This window comes from Morus notabilis, unplaced genomic scaffold (genome assembly GCF_000414095.1).
Source record: "Morus notabilis unplaced genomic scaffold, ASM41409v2 Scaffold991, whole genome shotgun sequence".
Lineage (NCBI taxonomy): Eukaryota > Viridiplantae > Streptophyta > Magnoliopsida > Rosales > Moraceae > Morus > Morus notabilis.
Window position 1 is genome coordinate 209,222 of NW_010366779.1, and position 15,053 is coordinate 224,274.

General features: G+C 32.6%; 1 protein-coding gene across 4 annotated transcripts; it reads right to left on the minus strand.

Annotated features, from left to right (window-relative positions):
- Window positions 1–6,849: 6,849 nt before the first annotated feature.
- LOC21390516 (homeobox protein knotted-1-like 2) lies at window positions 6,850–14,035 on the minus strand. 4 transcript variants are annotated; one of them, XM_024174145.1, is made up of 6 exons: window positions 13,700–14,035; window positions 13,045–13,469; window positions 12,733–12,855; window positions 12,447–12,582; window positions 8,184–8,437; window positions 6,850–7,657 (listed from the first exon to the last, which is right to left on the minus strand). In XM_024174145.1, the coding sequence occupies exons 2-6, from the start codon at window positions 13,465–13,467 to the stop codon at window positions 7,454–7,456; spliced, it is 1,140 nt and encodes a 379-aa protein (XP_024029913.1). In that variant the 5' UTR covers window positions 13,468–13,469; window positions 13,700–14,035; the 3' UTR covers window positions 6,850–7,453. The 4 variants fall into 4 exon arrangements, with proteins under 4 accessions (XP_024029913.1, XP_024029914.1, XP_010109441.1 ...); XM_024174146.1 differs by having other exon boundaries at window positions 13,863–14,034; XM_010111139.2 differs by having other exon boundaries at window positions 13,853–14,034.
- Window positions 14,036–15,053: the final 1,018 nt, after the last annotated feature.

Genomic DNA, 15,053 nt, shown 5'->3' on the forward strand with positions numbered 1-15,053 from the left:
GCTTTAGTGTAAATTTGATATTATTAAGCTGCGCTGACATCAAACACATGTGTGATTGATAATGGTCACCTAATATAGGGGATAAACGATTTTTTAAAGGAAATATTAACTGTATAATTAACGATATTATCATAGATGTTTAAACGTGCCAATCTTGATGGGCTTGTATCAGCACGACACGATAAAAAGTGGGTATGGCATGGCACGACACAATTATTAAATGGATCTAACCTATCTCGTTTCTTAAATGGTCGGGCTTGACGCAATTTTTAGGCACGAAACACGTTAATGGCACGACACGCTAGTCGTTAAGAGTCCGGCACGAGCACGTTAAAAGCACAATAAAGGCCCAACTAATGAATATGAAGTATAAAACTAATTTCATTATGTACTTCTTTATAAGACTTATAATTGCACTTTTTTTACCAATATTTTATCCTAGTGGGTTTTGCTTGATATAGTTTTTAAGGAGGCATTTTTTTTAATTAATCACGTGCTTTCCTTTGTTAAGTTTAATGTTCTCATTATGTTCAATGCTTATTTTCTTATATTTGTTATAAATTTACGTACGACAAACACAAATCAAGAATATGATAAAAATGTGACAAACACATAGACACCTGTATATAGGGCTATACATGGGTTGGGTTTGTGCGGGGTAGGACTTTTTCTTGTCCCGCCCCAAAGGGTGCGGGTTGCACATATTTGGTTCCAATGATGTAAGAAAAATTTCACAACCCAATGATATTTAGGTTGGGGTGGGACGGGGGGGGTTAGGTGGTCAGGCTCATCATTTAAAGAATCAAGTTCAATTCATAGGTGGAGAGAGTTGAGAAGAGAGGTGGAAAGAAGCCACCAGCGCTGGAGAGCTTAAGGAGCTAGGTCGACTGGTCGAGGAAGGACTGAAGGCAGTCTATGTCTGCGTGTGGAGAGGAGCGTTGCTAGACGAGAGAGAGTAGAGCCGAGGGTTAGAACTTAGAACTTAGAGGACAAGGCCGAGGCATGTTTGTGCGGGTTGAGTTGGGGTATGCAGGATATTATAGGCCCAGCCCACAAATCGTCCCAAACACCTCGAGTCAGACATTTAGTGGGCCAAAAAATAAAAATTAATGGTAAAAGTTGTCTTTTCCGGGTTGGGTTGGGTTTGCGGTTTGTTTGGATTTATGTACAGCCCTACGTGCATAGGTACAAGCTCGTTAAGGCACGGCCCACAAATAAATAGACAGTGGGCCAGGCTTGATGCCACAAAAGTTAAATGGGCTAGGTGTTAGGAAATGTGTTCTAGAAGCATGAGATGTAATAGGATATTTATTATTTATTTAATAAAAGAGTTTATTCATTATTTTTTGTGCATATATTATTGAATATTTTATGAGTATCACTGAAATTTTCATGATTATTTATGTGACCTTAAATATTGTATATAAGTGTTATATGCAAGAAGATAATAGTTAAAGAAAATAATCAAAACGATGCTCGTAATGAATTTAATTAAAACTTCAAAATCTTTAATTAAAACATTACTAATACATATCATTCCCATTTAAGATGGAATGGTGTTATCCGCACGGGATTCTGGGCTTTCTTCTGTAAATCCATCTACAGCCTTGATCCTTTTGTCTCTTGATTTTTCAACAAGGATCTAAGTTTTATCTGATAATTTCTATTAAGTATAGAAATTCTAATTGAGTTTACCAATGGTCATATATAGAATGATCTTAATCCTAAGTTGTTAGCATACTCCTATTTATGGATTTGTGTCTTTTGATTTACTCGGTATCAATTTCAAGATGTTGAATACGAGATGGAATCTATTCCTTCTTGAGAAAGAAGTAGATAAACAATTCTCTTGAGAGTTAATTCGGTACTTGGACTAATAGGAGCTCTGATGCATGAATTTATTTTATGAATCACTGTCCATTAGAGAATCAATGTTACTTAAGGATAAAGATGTAATTAGAGGGTTAACAGATTTCACCTAACTCCAATTATGAATTATTTATGAAGGATTGATATATATATATATATATAATGACTATATCAAATTGACACTTCGTCATTTAGAAGTAATTTATATCTATAATTATAAGAGTGCAATTTCAAGTTTATAGTAGAGTAACTATTAGAATTAATAAAATTAATTAATCAATTAAAGTGCTTTAATTAATTATTAATTTTATTGAAGTTAGGAATTATAGGTCCATGAGTCCCCGCGTCGTCCTTGTAATCCTACAAGACACTAAGGGCAAAATGAGAATTTTAGGATCTTGATGGGCTTGTATCAGCACGACACGTTAAAAAGTGGGTATGGCATGGCACGACACAATTATTAAATGAATCTAACCTATCCCGTTTCTTAAATGGTCGGGCTTGACGCAATTTTTAGGCACGAAACACGTTAATGGCACGACACGCTAGTCGTTAAGAGTCCGGCACGAGCACGTTAAAAGCACAATAAAGGCCCAACTAATGAATATGAAGTATAAAACTAATTTCATTATGTACTTCTTTATAGGACTTATAATTGCACTTTTTTTACCAATATTTTATCCTAGTGGGTTTTGCTTGATATAGTTTTTAAGGAGGCATTTTTTTTAATTAATCACGTGCTTTCCTTTGTTAAGTTTAATGTTCTCATTATGTTCAATGCTTATTTTCTTATATTTGTTATAAATTTACGTACGACAAGCACAAATCAAGAATATGATAAAAATGTGACAAACACATAGACACATGTATATAGGGCTGTACATGGGTTGGGTTTGTGCGGGGTAGGACTTTTTCTTGTCCCGCCCCAAAGGGTGCGGGTTGCACATATTTGGTTCCAATGATGTAAGAAAAATTTCACAACCCAATAATATTTAGGTTGGGGTGGGGCGGGGTGGGTTAGGTGGTCAGGCTCATCATTTAAAGAATCAAGTTCAATTCATAGGTGGAGAGAGTTGAGAAGAGAGGTGGAGAGAAGCCACCAGCGCTGGAGAGCTTAAAGAGCTAGGTCAACTGGTCGAGGAAGGACTGAAGGTAGTCTATGTCTGCGTGTGGAGAGGAGCGTTGCTAGACGAGAGAGAGTAGAGCCGAGGGTTAGAACTTAGAACTTAGAGGACAAGGCCGAGGCATGTTTGTGCGGGTTGAGTTGGGGTATGCAGGATATTATAGGCCCAACCCACAAACCGTCCCAAACACCTCGAGTCAGACATTTAGTGGGCCAAAAAATAAAAATTAATGGTAAAAGTTGTCTTTTCCGGGTTGGGTTGGGTTTGCGGGTTGTTTGGGTTTATGTACAGCCCTACGTGCATAGGTACAAGCTCGTTAAGGCACGGCCCGCAAATAAATAGACAGTGGGCCAGGCTTGATGCCATAAAAGTTAAATGGGCCAGGTGTTAGGAAATGTGTTCTAGAAGCATGAGATGTAATAGGATATTTATTATTTATTTAATAAAAGAGTTTATTCATTATTTTTTGTGCATATATTATTGAATATTTTATGAGTGTCACTGAAATTTTCATGATTATTTATGTGACCTTAAATATTGTATATAAGTGTTATATGCAAGAAGATAATAGTTAAAGAAAATAATCAAAACGATGCTCGTAATGAATTTAATTAAAACTTCAAAATCTTTAATTAAAACATTACTAATACATATCATTCCCATTTAAGATGGAATGGTGTTATCCGCACGGGATTCTGGGCTTTCTTCTGTAAATCCATCTACAGCCTTGATCCTTTTGTCTCTTGATTTTTCAACAAGGATCTAAGTTTTATTCTTATGAAGAGACTCCATCTCTTCTTTCATTGCTTTGAGCCATTGTTCCCTGTCTCTGCTGCCACCCTAAGTTGTTAGCATACTCCTATTTATGGATTTGTGTCTTTTGATTTACTCGGTATCAATTCCAAGATGTTGAATACGAGATGGAATATATTCCTTCTTGAGAAAGAAGTAGATAAACAATTCTCTTGAGAGTTAATTCGGTACTTGGACTAATAGGAGCTCTGATTCATGAATTTATTTTATGAATCACTGTCCATTAGAGAATCAATGTTACTTAAGGATAAAGATGTAATTAGAGGGTTAACATATTTCACCTAACTCCAATTATGAATTATTTATGAATGATTGATATATATATATATATATAATGACTATATCAAATTGACACTTCGTCATTTAGAAGTAATTTATATCTATAATTATAAGAGTGCAATTTCAAGTTTATAGTAGAGTAACTATTAGAATTAATAAAATTAATTAATCAATTAAAGTGCTTTAATTAATTATTAATTTTATTAAAGTTAGGAATTATAGGTCCATGAGTCCCTGCGTCGTCCTTGTAATCCTACAGGACACTAAGGGCAAAATGAGAATTTTAGAATTATGAAATTCTAAAATAAAAACACTCAAGAATAATTAATTGAGAATTAATTATAAATTAAATAATGTAATTATTTAAATTTGAATTTTAGAACACACATGTGGAGGTTTTCGTATGGTGTACACGCCTATGCAGTGTAAATCCCTCTCGGATTCCGTTGCTTGCTCTCTAAATTATCCAATTGACTTATTTGATAAGTTGTCCAATTGAAATTCAAATTAAATTAAGTTTGACTTAAATTGAAATTTAAATTTGAGTCAAAATTGGTCTGCAGAATGAAAACAGAATTTTTCCTTCTTCCTTACTTGTTATTTGCACCTACACAGGGAGGAATCTCCCTGTGGTGGCCAGCCATATGGGATAAGAGAGAGAGTGGATTTTGTTTCAAAATCAATTAAGAAGTGAGAGATAATTATCATGCTTTATATTAGAAATAAAGTTTAGACTTCTACTACTCTATAAATAGGAGATTGTAGAAAATTAGAGAACACAATTTTTACTCTCGCTAGCACAGGTGGCCGAACTTTATAGAGTGAGGAAAGGAAAGTTTTTCTCTAAAATTTCATGTCGTGCATGTGTTGGTGTTCGTAAAAAATTTGAGTGTTTTCTTGCTAATCCCGTTTTGTTTTAGATGTGCCCACACACACGTCTTCATAGATTGAAGAAATTGACGATGAAGATTCAGGTATTCTAAACAAACTTGGAGCGAGGATCGTTCGTGGTCAAAAAACTCAAGTTATCGACCTAATTGCTTGCTAGGTAAATAAATTAATTTGATTAATCTATTCATGTATAAATTAATGTAATCTATTGAGTATCTCAAAATTTTGTGAAAATTTTTATTATACAATATTCGTTAGATAAACGTTTCCGCATTGAAAATCGTTTTCAAAACCAACACTAAGCCCAACAAAACACAATAAATAAATAGATTGACCCAGACACAGTACGAGACACTTTAAAGGAACCGACACGATTAACATCTCTAAATATTTTATATATATATATATATATGTGTGTGTGGATCAGTCAATGTAATTTTTTCATATCATTGCTTTTGGAGAAATTATATTAACACCCCCCATTTTTATTAAGATGCCTCAAAAGAAATTTTTTCTTTTTTAAATTTAAAATCGTTTATAATTTATTGTAAAAGTCACTTAACATTCCTCAAATACCCTTACAAATACACCAATAATACTCCGTCTCGCCCTTCTGCAAACAAGGATAGAAATTCTAGCGAACAAATATATATCTCTTTGCCTACATATATACCATCTGCAATTGAAGAATCCAAGACATAAAATTTGATAATGATAAATGCTTTAAAGTGAGAAATTCTTATAAACCCAGGAAATGTAAATCAACAAGGAGATGAAAAAACCGCACTCTGATACGGATTTTTTGGTAGAAAAGAAACTACAAGAACACAATAAAAATAATTGAATAGGGTGTCTCAATAAAATTTTAGGGTGCAAATAAAATTTTCCTTGTTTTTGTCGCTTAGAATGCCAACTAATTTTCATCCTCCCTTTTTATGTGTCTACTCTACTGAGCATGCACATAATATTCCCGCATATGACCACAACAATGATAAGAATAATGGGAGATATCTTGAAGAAAAAATATAAATGCATGCATGAGATATATGAATTTGAATCTAATATTAATTATCTAATTTCCTAAAAACAATGAATAAATTATATTGAATATTTACATTCAAATACAAGCTATTTAAAATGTCCATTATCCTTATATCAGGCAAGAAATGCAGGCATTCCGCCTTTAATTTTCTCAATATTTATTGACTTCTAAAGCAGTATATTATGACTCTAATCGTAGTGTTCTTTTATTCAGGCATACATTTCGTACATGTATTTAACACCAAACAATTAGATGTTTTATACCATCTCTGTTCGTCATTAAAATCATATATGATATAACCTACAATATTATATGAAAGATTGAATGGGAAAATGATTCCGTTGTGGAAAGTCAGAATGACCAGCTCCATTTCGAACTTATAATTATAGCTGCTTTAAACAAGCATATTCTTCCCATCAAAGGCTAGCTGATCCCCAACCAATATTTCATGAGGTCAAATTTTAAAAGAAACGAGCTATTCATACGGCAAATTAATTAATATTAGTCTATACTAGTAACCAATTCTAAAAAAATAAAAATAAAAAAACCTTGCGGGAATCATTTACAGAAAATTTCAAATTTAATCATTATTTTTTTCAACTCTATTATTTATATCACCACACAAAATTTTTTAACCACTACAGAAAATAACATACAGATTGTGAAAAATAACCTCTACATTATGAAACAATAACTCACAATACATTAGTAATATAAGATAAATTTAATATCAGTGGCAGAATAAAACAATGTTGTTTTATTGATGGATAAACACTGTTTTAATACACCTAGGAACGCATGTGTTATCTTTTTTTAAGAAAAGAAAAAGAAAATAAAAAAGAAAAGAACTTAATTAACACTTTATATATCCTTATTTTCGAGACATTCATATATGAGAGTCCACATCAATAGATAGTACATATGCTCAAAATTATTACACAATATTCCACTCCTATATAAACTACTCAAACACTTCGGAACAACGCAGTACTCAAAGACTTGTGTCTTTCTAATTACTTACACACATAGATAACCGAATTAGAAAAACATTATCCCAACTTTATGGAAATGGCACATTAACGCTGGTTACAGCAGTCCATTTTGATCTATATATATATATATATATATATATATATCCCCAGAACATGAAGAAGAGGCTAGTGAAGGTGCAGAAATGTATACTAAGCACAAATTGTAACAAGCTAGAACCAAAAAGGAAAATAAACAAAAAATCGGATTGGAATTGTACACATTGCACAACTCTAGCACTTAAAATCACGAAGCCACGACTGGAGAATGGAAAAAAGGCCGGTTGCTATGCCTCCAGGACATGTAAATATAACTAACTTGGAGTAAATTAATTCCAAGCTGTGCCGTTCCTGCGAGCATAAGAAGAGTTATATATATATATATATATATAACTCATATTAGTATATTATGGCCCAAGCCGGTAATGACCATCGCCCAAGTAGTGACCATCCATGTAGAGAGCTGCGTTCTGTGGGTGCAGACCATCCATCACCATGAATTGCATATCTTCAGAAGGTTTCCAGTGTCGTTTCCTTTGATTTATGAACCAGTTGTTTATTTGTTTCTGGTCCAAACCAGTTGATTCGGCCAAAGCCACCTTCTCTGTCTCCTGATATACGATAATAAATGAAACAATACTAAGTTAAAGATCAACTCGTGTTCTTGCTTTCTACCTATCCGAATTAATGTAAATTATGTAGTGATCGAGTCTTAGAGTTAATATGTGATGACAATTAGTTTAGAAAAAAATTTGTTATGCATTATTATTGATGTTTATCTTTTCTTTAATTGTGCTCCCCGTGACTTAAACCCGTGATTTGAACCGAGGGCTTAATAGTCAATACATTAAAAGCAACTCACACACCCTCTAAACATCAATTGAGCTAGTCATAAATTGGCTACTACTATATTGATGTTTATCATTTTAAACCAATTTATCAGTAATTCACACATGACAATTTTTGTTTGGTTAAAAAATAAATTAATTGTAATCATACTTAGCGCATTAATTTACGACTTGGACTAAATTAGCAAAGAAAGATTTAACAAGAACTAAGTATCATTTCAATTAATAAAGGTTAAAAACTAAATAATGAATTAAAAAGGAAAGAGATTATATATATATATATATGTACCGAAGGATATGGCCACTTGTAGTGTAGCTCCCACCAACTGAGAAGCTTCTGCCTTGCATCTTTGGGGAGTTTGCCTTTCTTCTTTTTCTTGGAAAGCTCTTGCTTGAGGCCACTTAAGTAGCCACTGTATTTCCTCAAAAGGTGATTCTTTAGTTCTCTGTCCTCAGCACGTGGGTCTATTTCTGGGAGTTCTGTTTCTCCCCCACTATTGTCCTGGTCCTCCTCCGATGAGCCAACACCTTCACACTTGTCATCTGCATACATATAAATAATTATATATATATATATATCAAATGAGTATAACTCGCTTTCATATATAATTTAGCTGGTAATTGAGCACTAGTCAAGAAAAAAGAAAATGAAACCATCTTCAGTTGGAACAAGCCTTGATTCCGCTAATCCAAATTCTTATGTTTTCCTATCAATTTCCGTACTAAAGCCTATTACACAAGTGCACATCAAAATAGTTGCAAGCAACCCAACGGTAATTTCACACATAACACCATCCATAAGATGTAGAGTTTGAATTTCACATATCTAAATTCAAAAAATACTTTAACGGTAATTTCACACATAACACCATTATAAAATGTAGAGTTTGAATTTCACATATCTAAATTCAAAAAATTTAGGGAAAAAAAAAAGTGCACATGAAACATGAAAGGATATAAACATCCTAATTAATTCTTACAATTTTCTGGGATAAGGAGTCCTTGTTTGGCTTCATATATAGTTAGTACGGGGAAAACAATGCACGATTTAGTTTTGACATTTTGTTAGCAAAATTCAGGAGTGGGCTATTTTTATTTGTTTTCAGAATGATTTATATCTATATTATTCAAACAAACACTATAAGAACAATATTAATTCAAATGATATTTTTAAGCAAGCTAGGCTTTTACAGTTTGAAAAAAAAAAATTTCGACTTGATTGATCTTTGCAACAGTGCAAAGCACATCTTCTGATACTCAAATTTCAAGAAAAAAGACTTCTCGAAATGGGGGATTCCTTTTTTTTTTTTTTCCTATGAACAAAACTTTTAAAGCTCTCACTGCAATAAAGACGTCCCTAATGGGGCTCAAAGTGTGTTTGTCCAAAAGTTAAGAAGTGACACAAAGGGGATAGTTTTGCAGAATATGTATGCTTTATTAGCATTTAGCAGATATAAATCATCTAGGGCCGGAAACGGTATTGAAATTATGCCTCTAGCTCCTCCCACCCTCCCTACCAATTACATACCCTAAACTATCAATGTTGTTCGGACAACCCTTCAAAATGTTACATTATAAATTGATATTAATGTTGCTTAGGGTTCACTAGACCATTGATATTTGAATTAAAACTAAACACAAAACAAGACACAAATTCGCCTAAAAAAAGGGGCGGCAAAAAAAATGAACGCAAACTAAAACTATAGGGCCAATTGAAAAATAACTATTTTAACAATATCTGAATTCAATAAAATTATTTAGAACTGTAAAAATAATTTTGAAAACTCGTCTGGGGCAACTCATAATATTTCGTATTACCTTACCTATCTTCAAAATATATATATACATACATATATATATATATATCTTCAAAGAATCAAATCAAACTACTGTTTATAGGTAGCAAAACATGTATAGAGGTGCCTTGCTCCGTGAACCAGCCATAAGCCATAAGAATATCAATGTTTGTCAAATCATAGCGCATGCGTGATGCACTGTCATTGTAATTAAAATAGCTGCACAAGTGATATGAGATATTTACCAAGTCATAAACTAAAATGAATTTTTACCCCCAAATTTCACTGGAGTTTTTTCACCAACATAATGCACTTTTTTCTTTCCTTTTCGGAAGCTCATTATTACTGACCGTGTCATCAACAATTGACAAGCTTTTAGAATATATTGAGGAAATGCATTATAGTAGTAGCAAGAATATATACCCATGGAAGACATAATGTGCTCCTTTTAATTAGGAACAATGTCATAAAAATTCCGCATATTTAAGATGAGTAAGGTTAAATACATTATCTAAATACTAATGTCAACATAAAAATTATAAAATTATCTAAAATCATATACATAATAATATTACTACCCTTAATTTCATCTTTATGTAACGATGAAAAAGAATACCGATCTGTAACCAATAATAAATCTTATATCATGAGAATAACACTCACCAGATTAGAATAATAATATTATTTAATATCATTATACAACTTTAAATTTGTGATTGTTTAATTGGGTAACTTTAAATTGTGTGAGGAAATATTACAATATTCTATTTGAGATCAAGAAAAAATCTCGTCAATATGACAATTGAACAAATAAAACCCTTCACATATCACCGTGAATGTTGAGAACAGACAAACAATAGATTAACGACACCTTAAAGAATGAGAGACAGAAATTGCAACCTCATAATAATGATATAAGATCAAATTTTGGAAAGGTAAGACAATTTTTTTTTTCTGTAAAAATATGTATATGCAAATACGGTCATCAATTAACATCATATTAATGTTCAACATCATAAACAACAAAATTGAACAACTCTATGATATATAATCAATGATAATATAATCAATGAATAGAACATAAAGATTGTAACTTCATGACAATAAAATAAGATTTAAAATTTTAAAAGCTCAGCAATTTTGAGTATTATATAGATATGGTCATTATGTTGAAGATTAATAAAACTTTAAAATAACAATCGACATCATAATCAAACAACAACAACAAAAATGCGTAAAACAAAGCACACAAAATAAAAGATTAATGCATAAAAACATCATCATAAAAGAGCCACTTTCGACTATTTTAATAGGAAAAAGCACGTTAAAAACATGTAGTTTAGCTAATTACATAATGTGCATAGAAACAAAAAAGGGAAAGTGATTATTTATTTGAAAAAACTGAAATTTTGGTAGGGTATAAATCTCTTATGATTTTGGTTTGATTAAATATTAAAAAAAGCCTTTCTTGAAAGGAACTTAGGCCCCATTCGTCACCCTAATTTAAATTACAATTTAAGTTCTTACTACAGTATTTTTTCTCACATGAATTTATTTTTTAACTCAAACAAGCAAAACGAACAATACATTAATACAAATTCCGATCTCCATAGATTAAAAAAATCAATAGGATAATTTCCCTAAAAATAAAATCAATACGATAATACATATTTTCCGAAAGATAGTTCATAACATATTTGTACGGATCCATCCATGGCATGGCTGATTTAAAGGGCATCCAATGTTTTTCAGTATTATCAGCTCCATGTTAATTGCCATAACGTGCTCGCCGAAAACAATAGAAGGGGGGCATGGAAACAGCTTGGGAAATGAAAACGAGAACAATTCTGCCATTTACCCATATCGCGGTATATACATACATTCACATAATTCCAAGAAACCTTTCACAAAAATAATAAATAAATAAAATCCAAGAAACCCTAATAAGAATGACGTTTTGTCAGAGGGTGCTACAGGCTGTATATATAAAAGCCAACCCATAAAAGAGCCAAATGTTTGATCTCAATTTTTTTTCACTTATTAATTTATTGAGAAATTAAAATGTGTAATCTCATAACACCTCCATTCTGTCTTGTTATCTTTCACAAATAATAATAGGAACAAAAAGTTTGTTTTTTTTTCCCTTGGTTTCTTTCTTTCCGATTCTGGAAAAAACTATAGAATAAACAGAAATATTAGCATGTTTATCATATCATTCATGTCATTAGACTCATCATTATTAGGGTTCGCTATGCCACTCGTGACAAAGTAAAAGGATTGTTATAAGATTTTTTTTTTTTTTTAGAAAGGACTTGTTATAAGTTATGACTCTTCAATATTCGACCTCTTTTTTGGGTCTGCCTTTTCCTTTGCTATTATCAGAAGCTCTATTGGCCGGTCAAAGTTCCGCTCAACGAGCATGGAATTAATTCCTAGTGATGAATGAAAGAAAGAAGAAACTGACAAGTAATCTGTAATTTTACGGTTCTCAAGGAGTCCCAGATCAGTCACTTGAACTACCAGTTCTTCACTGTTCATTAACATTCAAACACTGCCCACACTAGACCAAACTACTCATGTCTGCTATCTCTGCACTAGCTAGACTCCTACTAACAGTTTCAGAAACTCAAGTTCAAGCACAGATCAATTAAATTTTAAATTAAGCAAAAAAAAAAAAAAACAAAGGAGCAAAAGATCATGAATCAACACTGAGAATAGAAGATTCACAATTTAATAAAAAAACAAAAAAAAAGTACCAGAAGTGAAGATCCGCACAGGACCATTGTTAATCATGTTAAGCTGAGTTTCGATCCTTCGCATGAAATCCATGGCTTCCTGAATGGGCCTCGTGAGCTCATCACGATACTTCACCAGCAAGTCGTAGTACGCTTCCTGTTTAAGCATCCAACCGGCCGGATTTCAACGCACCAACAAAAGTTAAAACCAAATAATTATAATACGCAAACATATTATACAGCATATGTATCTGTAGCTACAAATAGAGGAGTTAATTAATTCTTAAATTGATCATTAGAATTATACCATAAATTGATCGAGTTCTGGGTCCTTTGAATTCTCTCTAGAACTCAACGAAGCTCGCTGACGTGTCTCAAAATCCTCCCGAGAAGCCGCTAGCCGAGCCATCACTTCAGGCGGAGCTCCGACCTATACATACACGTGTATATATAGAGCAAACACATATAATAACGAAGCTTTATTAATTAGTCTTACTCATATTTTTTTTCTTTTTTTTAATTAAAAAAAGAGATCATTTTATGAGGGTATTATATAGGTAACTTTATATATACATACATACATATATATATGTAAGATATACACAAACACACACAAAACCTTTTGGCAGTCCATGTAAGCTCCTAAGAGGTTGGAGTACTGAGGGTGAGCGATGATCTTGGATTTAATGGCTTCAACTTCCTTGGAGCGATCATTTTCCGGCAGCGTCTGGTCATGGGGTTGTTGGTGAACCGTCTGATGGTGATGATCTCGAGTACTCATTAGACTAGGATAGTGATGAAACTTCTGGACTACGTGTTGGTGAGAAGTGCTGGCTTCGGTCTTCACTATCGATGCTGCCCCAGACGTCGTCTGGAAACAGTGGTCTCCGCTTGACTGGTGATGGAGATGAAAAGTAGTAGTACTATTGATCTGCAACGGATCGTGATTTGCTCTCCCATAATTTCCTCCGATGCTCTGCGACGCATACAAGAAATTCCCTCTCGAAGCCGCGTTCTCGTCCATCTGATTATACTCCTCCATATCTATATATTATATATTGAATATATATCACAACCCAGATGATGATTGATCTAAATCTAAAACACAACTAAAACCCTAAAGAAAATTGAAGCTTATAGAAATTCCGAAACCCTAGGAAATGGGAAAAAAAACCTTGTTCTGAGGCATAGAAACAATTAAGGGTAAGAAAATATGGGAAAGCTTAATTAATTTTCATGTAAGCCTATTTGAATATAGAAGTAGTAGTACTGACGGTGCAGAAACAAGGCTAGTTAGCTAGGTAGGCATGTTGGAGAATAATAAGTGAGTGAAAAATAGTGAAGAGAGAAAGGTGTGAGAGTGATCTCTCCCTCACATGGAGGTAGTGAGAGAAAGAAGAAGAGAAGGAGGAGAGAGAGAGAGAGACGGAGTAGTACTGGGGTGGCCGGAACCGGCAAAGGCTTCGTGGTCTTGGTTGGCTGACAAGACTTTCTTTGTTGGGAGAAAAAAAGAAATATTTGAAAATTCCTTTAAAGCAATGAAGGCTAGTAGGCCTAAAGATAAGGCAACTATAGAATTGTTGATTTTTTTTATCCTGTCTACTACTACAGTTGGGATGTTAGATAGAACTTACCCATTGTTTCACGGATTTTATATTCACTATTTAGTGCTTTATACTGTTTCATACTTTCATTTTTCTGGTTTTTAATGAACTAGGATATGATTTTTTAAAGGCTGCGGAAAGGAGGTGGATCATATTTCTCGTATCTTTAAGCCCCCTCTTTCCTAGCAAAAAAAAAAAACAAAAAAAAACCCCCTCTTTCTCTCTCTCACACACCACACTGTTTATCTCATGAGAAGTACTACAGAAATAATTGTTTTTTTAATCTTTAAAAAAAAAGAAATAATTGTTTTGCTTCTCGTGAAAATTGATTATAATTGGAAAAGATCCATATGTTTTTCTGCATGACGTGAAGAACTTTTTTATTATTATTTGATTTGATAAATCACTTTAAGAACATACTTAGGACCACTCTAATTATAGTAACACCGACATCTATGGATATATATGTGTATATATATATATGCATTGTTCACTTATAAAATGTTAATAATCTATCAGTGAACACTACACTTAAAAAAAAACCTCCAACTACCATTATTCACTTAAAACAAATTCTTCTTGCAAATATAAGAACTAATGAAATAAGTAAACAAATTAAAAAAAAAAAAAAAAGCTCTATTAATATATAATATTCTGTTTTGAACAATGTTTCATTATGTTATGTTAGATTTATGTCTTTTTTTATTTTAATTATATTTTAACCATATTATTCAGATATAGAAAGCTCTAAGAAAAAAGAAAATCCTGCTCGGGAACCTCTCTCATCATCACCAATTAATATAGACAGACAATGATGTACTAACTCTGAACCCACAACAATTAATGCTATTAGAAAATTGCACGATCCAAAAGATTAACAATACAATATTCATTTCATGAGAAGTTTGATTCATGTATTAAAATTATCATATTAGAATTATTTTTAATTTATATGTATTTTTTATGAGAGAAAATATTATAACGAATCATGAATTATGATTTGAATCAGGATATAAATTTCCCA

Bases quoted from the DNA above. Each gene is read 5' to 3' on its own strand.
- LOC21390516 (XM_024174145.1), bottom strand. From the start codon at position 13,467: ATGGAGGAGTATAATCAGATGGACGAGAACGCGGCTTCGAGAGGGAAT. The intron at 12,856-13,044 runs GTTTTGTGTGTG...GTGTATGTATAG, and splicing joins CTTACATGGACTGCCAAAAG to GTCGGAGCTCCGCCTGAAGT. The intron at 7,658-8,183 runs GTACATATATAT...ATCGTATATCAG, and splicing joins ACAAGTGGCCATATCCTTCG to GAGACAGAGAAGGTGGCTTT.